We start from the raw sequence: 12270 nt of genomic DNA, 5'->3' as shown, positions 1-12270 counted from the left end.
GTATTTCACATGGTTGTTTTGGGTATTTTCATAATTTATTTTTAAAATCATAATGTAAGTTCTTATTCCTTTTGCTGTCCTGGTCAGAACATTTAGGAGAGGCAGCTTTAACTACAGGACTTTATATTGTGCTGGACATCTGCTGCAGCTTCTGGTCCTAGAAAAAAATTATTTTCCTTTGTGTTCACCATGTGATTGTGATTCCCTTTATTTCCATGCTCTGCAATTACCTGAGCATTCTTTCCAGTTTTATTTTCTTCAGTGGGTAATTGAGATTCTCATATTGATGTTGTATTCAACTGTATTTCTCATCTGTGAATTTTCCATTATCTACAGCATGACAAAAACCATGCTTCAGTGAAGCCAAATAAGCCAGAAAAGGTCCGTGGAGCATGGCTCTTTCAAACATAAGTCTTCTGGGTGAATCACAGAAGTGGTGACCAAGGAACAGAGAGTCTTTTCTATCTTTGCCACATATTTAATGTGTCGTTACACAAACTAAATTTTCAGTGGACTTCAGTGATTCCAATTAACTATCTTGGCAATATTGTAAAGTCATTTCCTTTTGCCAGTTCCTAGGTGGCCTGTACAAAGCAAACTTGGTCATTTTGGTCCAGTTCCATGCTTCCATCTATCTTATGACCATCCTTAACTGGATCTCTTTTAGTAGTCCAGTTAAGGAGGGACAGATGGTCTCAAGCACCCGCCTTGCTCAGAGATCCAGTAACTACTGCAAGTCAAGGTTTTGAGACAATTTGACTGCTTCTGGCACTGGCCACCCTGCACCTGTTGCGTAGATAAACACAAGACTCATTCTTCAAGGCTATCACTTTCTGTGACCATTAGACACCTTTAATAAAGCAAAATTTATTCATGACTACACAGATCATCAACTTGGCCTCTCTGGAATGTGCCTATTCCTGTCCAATGACAGGCATGCAGCATTTACCACTGGGTATACTAAAGATTGATGAGATGTACTAAGCCACTAATGAGGCTGATAAGACACTTTGTCACGTGCCAAGATAAATGTCTCCAATTTTATCTATGTCAGCGGCTTCCATATCAGACAGCTGAGCAGTTAGACCTCACTACATGGAGCTACTTAAAGGTACAATAGGAAATGACAGTTCGCTCTTCCTGTGCCTTTCTCTGCAGGCAGCAACCTGAAAATGAAATATTTTGCAGAAAGCCTTCATATAGATACTTGGGGTTTGGGATCTGTTTTATATTATTTGAAGTATTTATTTTGTGCTCTGTGTGAAAACCTCAGAAGGAATGTGTTTTGTTTTGTGATGTAGGATTAATTACCACGGCTACTGACACTTGTTTCTTGTGCAGTGAGACCATGTAATTCTCTGAAAGTTTTTCTTTTTTTGTTTACTTAGGACTAGTAATTACTGAAAATGGACTTTTACCACCTTCACATAAATGCCAGGAGAATGTAGAAGATTCATGATGCAAATCAATCAATAAGGAAGTTGGAGCAGGCAATGAGCCAGGAGTGTCTTAGTGCTTTTAAGAACAAACCAGAACAAAATCTATTTTTATAGACCTCTTTTTTTTTTCCCCCCCCACTGTTATGTATTACTGTCTCTGTAACACATATGAGCTGCCCAGCTGCAGACCAAGCTGTCTGTGTATGAAAAACAAAAGAGTCGGATTATTGAAGCTTGTCCCCTCCCTCCTGACAAATCACAGTAGTAAAAGCGTGGAGTGATGCAAATCAAACCAGCCTTAACCAAATTGAGTCCTCTGAGAAGGCTGTAAAACATACAGGTGTATCAGGAATAGATATATTGTTGGCTTCTCATTCATTCTTTAGAGATGCCTCATCAGTCACAGTTTGGGAACACCTGACTGCAAAAACTCTTATGCTGACATGGAGTAGGCAAAAAGCAGCTCTGGCTCCATCTCTGATTTTTTTTTTCTTTTTTTTTTTCCTACACCAGAGCCTTAGAGATGGTCTTTGGAAGTGGCTTCCTGAGCTAAAATTCATTTCACATCTTTCTTCATATAAGCCTTTGGAAATTTCTTTTGATACTTGTGGCTGAGATGCTCTTCTCTAGAAACAGATCCTTAAAAAGATAACAGGATTTATTTTTCCATTGATTACATACATTTCTTTTAGGAAAAAAAAAAAATCGGCATTGAACTTAACCTGACAGACAATTAGCTGAAATCTTGTTGTATAATTGCTTTGTCTCCCTCTGTTTGCTAGCAGTATTATTTTTAATGTGCATTTCTGCAGCAGATTGAAGGTTTTGGCTGTAATGAAAATGAAATGACTACATACCAGTCCAGACATGAATTCATTTAATTTTATTGAAGCCAGAACCTTTGTTCCTCTTCTCACATACAAACTCACACAATGGGTTGACCTTGGGTTCTGCTCTGCAGAAATATTCCCCACCCTTTACACAAGCACTCAGCCTGCTCGAGGCCTGTCCAAACATGTATGTGCCAAGCCAGCTTGTTCAGCAGGGGAATAGTCAGTGTGCACAACCTTGTTTTGTTTGGGTCTGTTGGATGTGGGGATGGGATTGTTTTTTTTTTTCTGGTTTGTGGCTCTTTGGGAATGCTAATGGCTGTCTGCTTTCCTGCCCTTGTAATATCTGTTTGCCATTTTGCTGGCTCCTAAGTTGATCATTTGGCGCTCGTGACCTAACCAAGGAGATCAAAGGCTTTCTAAGGGCAGACTGCATGAATGCTTCCCTCTCCATCACCAATGTCCTTATTTTCCCTGTCTCCTCCCTCACCTCAAAACTTTGTGTGTTCCAACAATGAAACAAACCTCTCAGCCAAATGTGTGAGAGCCTGGTGGTCACCTCCGGGCCACCGTTAGCATTTGATGGGAAACAGGGACAAAGTGGCCTTTGTTCCAAAGGTTGGTTGGTTTGTTTGTTTATTTTATTTCAAATGCCTGTGGGCTGTGACTCTCCTGATGTGTTTCCCAGGGACAAGGTGAAGAATGGCTTCATGGATTCTTTATTTATAGCGCCTTTAGACATGACAAGTTTTTGTCATCTTCTCAACACAAAATTAGGAGCTCAGACATAAATCACTCAGCTCCTGGGATTGCTGCACAGAACTCTCATCAGGATTTGTAGGAGACAGACTATATGAGATAATAATAACTTAAAAGAACACTTGCAACATGCAGGAATTCTTAAAGACTTCATGAGGAAAAGTTTGTCCCTTAGAACATACGGTGCAACTCTGCAACAATTTGACATCTCTGTTGGGTTGGCAGCTAACAAGGGGACCCGGGGTGTACTCAATTTTTTGGCTCATGACAGAAAGAGTAACTACCCTTCATGTGTTACAAGTATTGAAAGGTTATAAACACCACCACAACCCACCCTTTTCCAACAATGTGCTGGAAGATGTGTTTGAAGTTAAGCATGTACTTTGATTAAGCAGGAGTGAACCAAGCTTAATCAAGATGTAAATGGATGGTTATGTATCTACATACTCTTATTGTATGGCTCAGTCTGTGTGGATTCTTGCTAAATGACGAGCCTACAACCTTGAAAAATCAGGATCTAGAATTAAAAGTAGTCATGTATGCTGTGCTTAATTGGCATCCTGGAAAGGAGGGTGACAGAAGTCATGCCTGTCCAGTATTGACAAAAGATGCTGGATACCAACTGAAGGAACAGAAATAGACCCCCGTTTAAGACAGTGGGAATGTGACAAAGAAAAAATGGACCTGTTAAGTAAAAGTCTTATATTGGAATTTCGGAACAGCCATTCAATAGGAGATTGGTGAAACTGTGAAATGGGTCTTAGTGAAGTGATGAAAGCTCATGTCTCAAAGCGCTGGAAACTAGGCTGAGTCAGGTCCTCTAAGGAAGCAGTAAGAAAGAAACCCAAGAAGGTCTTGTTGAGCTCTAAGCAACAAAGTATGAAAATGTAACCATTTTCTGTTCTAAAGGCCTGGCTATCCATTTGTATTTAACCTGCCCTGTACTCAGAAGCAGCATAAAATCTTCATAAATATTTTCTAAAAATTAAAATAAATCAGTGAGATTTTTCTGTGGGGACCTTATCCTATGTGTAGGTGGTTGATGAACTGATTCATTCATTTCAGGACTGAGTGCTTATGCTGTAAAGTAGTTTGAAGTTCTGTTTTCATGGTATTCTGCACTGAATGGAAGTGCAGCAATAGGACCCCAGGTTGGTTACGATGAACATCAAAATTTTGGATGCTGAATGTCTGTTCTTAATAAATTTTCTCTTGACTCCAGTTTGAGTTTACCATTTGTGATTTCAAAATAAATCCCTTGGTTCTGTGTTTTGGGGTTTTTTTGGACAATTTTCACTGAGAACTAGTTTTATTAGTTTGGAGGCTTATACCTGAGTCTGTATTTTGTCCACATGTAGAGCATTATGACCCTGTCATTTCAGTCAACTGACTTAAAGTGCTTATTAGCAAGGACCGTCCTTGAGTGGAACCCCTGGTTTAACAATGATAGTGGTAGTTGAAGTGATGGACTAGAAGCACCTACATGTGTGATAAATTATCACTCAGTAGAAACTGAGTGACTTACAAAGGAGCTCTTGCAGTGCTTTCTTGAAATGCACCACTCAGTTCTTTATTTAAAGGAATATACTGACATTACAGTCAGAATATTTATATCTCTTTGGTTATAGACCATTTACATCTTTTCAGTGAGCTTTCCTGTATACATTGCCTGTGTACCAAGATGGTGTGACTATGAAGAATCAGAGTCTGGAAAATACTCTGGTAAGACCTGTCAGCCATGTGTTAGGTAGGTCCTTGCCATTTCATGGCACAAATCATTCTCCTGGAAAGTGTTTTACTGTCTATGTAAATACACTTCAGCTGGGATCATCCTCACAGCCTGTGGAAAGGTACCAGGGCAGTGTGTGTGGCTGAAATCACACAGCAGTTAGTGCAGCAATACTAATTTTGTTTGCAAATTGATGTATTTTTCCCTATCTGTTTTCAGGGAGCTTGTGTGATGGTACAACCAGTCAGTGTTACCTGTTGCCAGTTTTGGATACTATATTCGTCCGGAGAAAGTACAGAAGAGGTGGCCTAGGGATGAAAATGTTGCATGATTTCTGTCAGTCTTTCCTGGCTGAGGATGCCTTGGGGATCAGCTGCCCTATTTCTGCTGCCATGTATCAAGGTAAACTGTTTGATGTGGACACGTTAGGTAAGGGTCATGTATAATGCATAATTTTCAATATGGTCTTGGTAAGATTGTCTTCACTGTGTAAGAGTTCAGTGCCCTTGTCTGAACTGAACCGTTGTTAGCCTGAAACTGGTTACTTTTCCAGAGACATCTAGAATTTCCTGTGGAAAGGTAGGCTAATATTTATGTAAGACAATGAGAAGCACAAAACTCATGGTGTCTGTTTGACATTTTGTGTTTCTTGAACTGTCCTCTCTTAAAACTATGTCATTGCCCTAGACAGGGACTTACACATTTTATTTGACATCAGAGGCAAAAGAATCATAAGATCTTGTGAAGCCCACACTATGCACATAATGCTTTGGTAGATACTGCATTTTTAAGAAATTACATTTAGTAAGCCAAGTACCCGGGCTCTACTCAGTCATCCAGTTACATCAGTACTTGTATTGTATCAACTGTCTTTGAACATTTGTCACTTTTAAAAGATCACAAAGTAGTCATATATCTTCTCTGTCTTCAGGTGAAAGCTCTAGTTTTGTTAATAAAATTCACAGAAAATATCTGTGCTCACGTTATTCATAAAATTGTCTTCTTTAGAAAAGTATTTTTTTTCTGAGATTGTTCTCTGTGTGGTGCAGTCTTCACCATCATTTTTGAGATGTTTTGATTGACTTACAGCTTTCCAGCTATTTCCTAATAAATGTCAACAAAATTTTGGCCACAACTGTTCTTTTTCTTGGTTGTTATGTGCCATTGAATGTGTACAAAGGCACCGAGCAGGTACTGCTGCTTCTAAATTCAGGAGGGAATAGTATTGACAGCATTCCTTCTCTTCTCCCAGTAATATCCATTTTTCCTTTCGTAGATGTCAGGGCTTTAGACACCCTGGATGAGAAAGCTGCATTTCTTATGTGTTAACACTAGCAATATGGGAAGACTGTGCTTTTGTCTCAATTAAGTTTAGAGCTAATAGTGAGTAAATTTGACTTGCATCATGTTTTAATTAGGTTTTCTTTTATAAAAATACCAATACTGTAAGTTAAATTTTGAGCTAATGGAAGTCACTGTCTGTTTTTAATTTCATTGGAACCACATTTTCATACTTTTACAAATGAATGCAGCCTTTTACTCTAAATATCTGTACTGAAATCTCTGAAGCTGTGGACAGTTTATTTAACATGGACATGGTATTTAAGCTGCTGTAGAGGCCTAAAAGGAAGTAAAAAGCTGTTTAGCAGATACCTGGATTCTGGTATATATGTTAGTTTTAGTAGCTTTTATTGGAATGTTTAATTTAGGCTGGATATCCTTGGATAAAATTAATGTCCACGATCTGCTCATTACTGTGAGGCAAACATTTACATACCCGAATTAGGGTTTTTCTTTTGACATCCCATTGTTAAACTCAACTGAATGTTGAAGATAAATTACCCAGTTCATGTATGATGAACTACAGTGGACAGAGTAAGACAGTAATTTTGTTGTTTACAGATTGCTATCTTAGTGTAGTTGATGCAACTGATAGGATGGCGGTTAAGGGAAGTTTTAAAATCCCTTTTAAATCTTTTGAACTGTTTGTTCTACAGCATGTGCCTTCTCTTGACACTGCACACTCCTAAGGATACCACTAAACAGAACGTACTTCAGTTTGATAACATAAGCAGACCTAGATTTGATTGTCTATCCAAATGTTATGGATGGTCAGTGTGTACTGACAGTGATATGAATCTGTGGCAATATGACTGTTAAAGGTGATTGTACATGTCACAGGTGTCCTGTAATTTTTTCTGTTGGTTCTTCCCATTTCTTTTCTTCTACATCTGAAGAAATAAATGAACTTAGCAATGGGGCATAGGGTAACAGTAGTGAAAAGGAGGGTGGTTTTGGCCCAAAACCAAGCTGAAGCAGAACTTTTCTTTATAAATAGAAATTAGAGTAGCATTCTGAATGGTTAAAGCTGGAAGATAGAGGAACACCTTTTCTTTCAGAGTAGTGAGGGTAAAAAACCCCACACTGCTGTTAGTTTGAAACCTGCTGAGTGTCTGGATATTGTTCTGTGCTGCAGTGCCAGATGAAAGTGCTCAGCAAATAATTTCAAGTCCTTTATTTCTGCACTCACAAGGAAATAATCTAGACTGAAGCAGATGGACAGGATTCACTCATGACTCTTTAGGCAATTCCACGTAGCCTTTTACGAAAAGTCCCAGCTGAAACAAAGAGGAGGAAGATGAGAGGGGAGAAGAAAGATTTCCAAAGGAACTAATGAAAGTAGGTCTGAGAGAGTTTCTGGGGTAGAACATGCTCCCTCTTCCACTGTACTTTTCGCTCATTCATACTTTTCCCCCTTGTTTTTTCCTATTCAGTTTGCCAGAAATTCCTGCAGGCTCATCTTGAGGAGCAGAAGCGGCTATGGGAGGTGGAAGCACCAGGAGATTGGAGCCAGCGAGTGAATATCTGGTTAAAAATTCAGATGGAGTCACCCCCTTCCAGAAGTGAGTTAAAACAGTGTGAACTTGTCTGTGTTACAGTTCTATAAAGATAAGAAATGTAATCAAGTGTTAGGTAGTGATCATGGAGAGGTGGTGTCTCTGTTGTTTGTACATGGAGAAACTCCTGAGTGTGCAGTCCAGTTCCCTCATCTTTTCACAGTAAACAGGACAATTCTTAGAAGTTATGAGGTAATGAAATGGAACCACAGAGCATCTGAGAGATCCTGAACAAAGCACAGCCTTGTCATAAAGTGGCTGTAACTCCTGTTGCAGTGCACTTAGAGCAGGGTAGAAGTTAGCACAAAAAACTCCTGTTGCACAACACATTGTCTGGGTTACAGACAGGGGTTTGGTTCTCTGAAATTGTTACAAAGAAGAAATTTGTATGGCCAATGGGCAGTGTGTTTAATTACCTTCAGTTGCTGCCAATACCGTTCTTGGATGGAAACACAAAGGTTTTCATTATGGGTTTTGGAAGATTCCATGTACTATCCTGCAGGGTAAATCCTTTTTGCTGGGAGCATATTCTGCCTACTTCACAAAAGATAGCAACAGAGTAGGGAAACCTTTTGACAGTTCATATGGGGATCTTGTTGATGTAATCTGTTCAGCTGGTTGGAGGACCCAGACAGGCCCCTCTGCTGCATGCACATAAGCTGTGATAAGCACTAGGTTCCAAAAGAAGGGCACACATTGTCTCTTTCTGGAAGTGCAGCAAGGAGTGCTCCAGAGCAAATTGCTCCCATGCCTTCCCACATCCATCCTGCTCTGTTTTGGCTCGGGAACCTTCTGTTGAGACACCGCGTTTCATCTTGTCTGCAGCACCCACAGGAGAGTTAAGTCAGACTTTAGCCCTAGGCTGGGTTCCTCTGAAGCCATTATATCTGTGTTCCTCATGCTTTAAACCAGCAAAACCTGGTGTTGCTCTTGCCTTTAATCTTGCTAAGTGAAGTTTACTAATGGCAACTGAACAGAACTATGATCAGATCAAAACCCTGCCGATCCTGGGGGAGAGGACGCTTTCTTTTTTCTTTCTTCTTTTTGCCATCTTCTAGAAAAACAAACAAACAGATGAATGACCCAAAGAATGGGGAAGTATCCTTCCACCAGAATTGCTGTCAGTGAAAAATAAACATGAGGCTGGGGAACTGCCTTGATTGCAGCTTTCCACTACCTAAAGGGGGACAGTAAGAAAGATGGAGATAAAGTTTTTAGCTGGACCAGTTGCAACAGGACAAGGGATAATGATTTTAAACTAGAAGAAGATAGATTTAGGCTAGATATAAGGAAAAAAAATTTTACTGTGAGGGTGTTGAGGCCCTGGTACAGGTTGCCCAGAGAAGCTGTGGCAGCCCCATCCCTGGAAGTGTCTAGGTCCAGGTTGGAAGGGGCTTGGAGCACCCTGGTCTTGTTGAAGATGTCTCTGCTCATTGCTGGGGGTTGGATTAGATGACTTTTAAAGGTCTCTTCCAATCCAAATTATTGTATGATTCCATGATTCTATCTTTAGGGGGTCTCATGGGAACAAGGGCTTCATTCTGCCTTTCTCTGTTATGCAGAAAGCAAAACACAATGTAATTCAATATTGTCAGCTCCAATCAAGATCTATGGCAACAACTGTGAAAACAGACAAGTCTTATTCTGCTCTGATTCTGCTCTGATTTCTTAGATTCCTGTTGACATTTGCAATGCTGTGTTTTGGAACAAAATTACTGAGAAGAAAAATTGAGTATTTTGCTCATATTATGTGCCTTTTTTCCCACACCAGTACTCAGTATTGAATACCATTAATGTTCTTGTAAGAATTCTACGGTCATAAATATTCCAAAACAGGTTTCTGTAATCCTGAGGTCAGAATTTTCAATTTTGCAAGGTTGTGTGGCTGCATCTAGTGGCAGTTCATATAAACTGCAGCACTTTGTTTGCTGCAGCTGATACTTCAATTTGGATGTGCACAGATACATAGGCATGCATGCACACATTTCTGTCTGCACATATACATATATCTATAAAAATAAAGCTTTTTAGCATGTCACACATAGCTGCAATCATTCATTTTGAATTAATTCTTATTGTTTGAAAAACGTAGGTGATTTAGTTTCAGCAAATAGCCTCAGTAACAGGAACATGGTGACATTTCTCTTCTGGGGCTGGTTGGAGGAGCAGAAATCATTTCACATGGTTTGGTTGTGGTTGCTAAATCTACCAGGCAGTGAACTAAGCTGTTTTGAAGTATTTTAGTAATATACATAAAGCATGTAAATGTGAAGCTAATGCAAAACCAAGCAGACTGAGAAGAATTAAAATAAATTTCAAATGATTGCTTATAAACCTTTATCTGAGTTGGTCGGAATACCTGTATTTTCTGAAAAGGAGAAAGGGATATGGATTTTCTAGGTGTAAAAGGTGAATGAATTATCTATTTATCAGAGCTTTCAAGACCCACAGACGTTTTGTTTCTAGTATAGTTTGTTCACCTTTGTTTTTTGTGGTAGTGTTGTGGGGCACTCTGGTTTGGTTAATTAACAAAAACAAGGCCAGAGGGATTGAAGGTAGCAGTCAGGTGGCTTTTTCTGGTGTTTTTTGGTTTTGGTTTTGTTTTTTTTTTTTTTAATGGAAATAGCCATGGAAGTATGATAATGTTTTTTTTCCTTTTTAATAATCTCTTTCTGGGATGAAATATTCACCTCATTTATCCAGAGGCTGAAGTGGGCTCTTGTATGGAGAAGACTCCAACCGGTAAACCCAGACAATCAGATATGGACCAGATGAATAAGGTACAGTGAGTAATATGCCATTTCATGACTTTGTTTTTCATTGGTGGCTTTTTACTTTTTTGGTAAAGTAGAGAGGTTTAAATATGAAAGATTTCCACAGGTGTGTTTTACTACTGACTCGTGTATCTATGTAGGTAGTCACAGCTATATTTTATATATATATGTACATACACACATATAAATGATATTTATAGTTGATTTATATAGCTGTAATAGTTTGAGAGGCTAAAGAATGCAGAATGGTTTTCACTAAATACTTTAGTTTCATCCTTACTGAGATAAGGGAACTGTAACCAAGCAGGTATATAAATTCCAAGGTTCGCATATGGAATGGCATTTTGAACTCCACTGTGGTCCTTCCTGTGCAGGGGTTTGAGTGTGACTTAAGAATGAATAAGGCAAACTCTTTATGGTCTTAATTATGTTATCTCACTGCTGAGCTGCAGATCTGACTGTGCTTAGCTTTTTGCAGGACCGAGGCCTAAAACAGGCAGTGAGGTTTGAATGAAGCCTAAGCCATGTATCTGAAAAAACAAATCACAGGAATGAAGCTTTTTCAAGTAATAAAGAAAAAGGAGAGACGAGTGGAAGCAAAACAAAGAGCTGCAGGGGTTGTTTCCCCAGCACATTTCGGTTGCCGCACAATTAAATCAGTTTGTTTCCTTCAGCCCTGAGCGTCCCGGGGGAGCTGTGATGGCTCCGGCCCCTGTGGTGCACGCTCTTGTTCTGTGCTGTGGCCATGGCTTCAGAGCCCACCCAGCCAGATCAAGGCTTTCTGTGCTCCCAGTTTTCCTTATGCTGACACTTCTGGGAAGGCAGGCAGAGTAGCAGGAATGAAGCTGTTCTATACAAACAATGCAGCTGAGTTTCTTGCCTTGCATGGTTATGGTGGTCGACAGAGGCATTTGATAATAGGATCAAGTCACAGTTTATCTTGTTTGTGTATAATTTGCTGTTCCTTCTGTCTTGGCTCTAATTTCAGGGTATTGAATGCTTTCCTGGGGTTGGGAAAGTGGCAGGCGTTGCCACAGAGAAAAAAGATGACACAACAGCAGCAAGAACTCTAAACTCACAAGGTCCTGAAGAGGAGGGCTTGGAACAAGGTGCAGGCAGTGCTCAGCAAAATAAAGGACTCAGGAAAAGACCAGGTCCTGGAGACTTAGCTGGAGACAAGGCCACCAAACAATTTAAAGCTACACCATAATTGCTATTTCAAATACCAGCAAAATTCAGTATGATCTTAAAAATTGTAATTGATTGTTCTTGATTTGTAACACTGGAGAGATTTCTTCAGGTAAGATGAAAATTTTTGCAGCACATGCTCTCCATTTTATGTTTTGTTTTAAATAAAGCTTTTATTTACTAAATGTCCTTTCCTTTTTCTTTTCACCAAGCAATTAAGTAGTAGCTGAGCCTAGTTATTTCCCTGCTCTGAAAAGATTTTATTGGATTGCATGAGGTGTCCAAAGGGGAATAATTGGAGGGCTTGTAGGTACTGGTGTAAAAAGATATTTCTATGGAAACCACATCCTGCATTATGGAAGAAAGATACCACAACACACGTTGGTATCAGAATGACAGTTGTAACCTTCCTTTCAGAGTGAACAATTGATCCTCAATTGCTTTCATTTGAGCTTTTCTAGCAGAAAAATCTGCCTTAAACCCTGTGGTGGACAGGATGGCACACAAAGGCCATTCATGCAGAAAAAGTTTGGTGCAGAGAAGAAGAGTGAACAAGCTACAGGCATTAAACTGCCTTTCAGTTCAGGCACTGTGATAATTCTGTGTGCAAGCTCAGGGTGTAGAACTTCATGTAGATTCCATATTGCATGTTTT

General features: G+C 39.5%; 1 protein-coding gene across 2 annotated transcripts in view; it reads left to right on the top strand.

Annotated features, from left to right (window-relative positions):
* LOC125332430 (protein FAM169B-like) overlaps positions 1-11801 on the top strand; it is a 36373-nt gene extending 24572 nt beyond the window's left edge. Inside the window, exons 6-9 of one of the 2 annotated variants that reach the window (XM_048317239.1) lie at positions 4977-5159; positions 7532-7660; positions 10358-10434; positions 11417-11801. In XM_048317239.1, the coding sequence (XP_048173196.1) occupies positions 4977-5159; positions 7532-7660; positions 10358-10434; positions 11417-11638 (611 nt within the window). In that variant the 3' untranslated portion in view covers positions 11639-11801. Of the gene's footprint in view, positions 1-4976; positions 5187-7531; positions 7661-10357; positions 10435-11416 lie in introns of both variants that reach the window. The other variant, XM_048317238.1, reaches the window with a different exon arrangement.
* The last annotated feature ends 469 nt before the right edge of the window (positions 11802-12270 follow it).

This window comes from Corvus hawaiiensis, chromosome 13 (genome assembly GCF_020740725.1).
Source record: "Corvus hawaiiensis isolate bCorHaw1 chromosome 13, bCorHaw1.pri.cur, whole genome shotgun sequence".
NCBI classification, from domain to species: Eukaryota; Metazoa; Chordata; class Aves; order Passeriformes; family Corvidae; genus Corvus; species Corvus hawaiiensis.
Note: the sequence above shows the minus strand (reverse complement) of the source record. Positions and strands in the feature narration are given on the sequence as shown.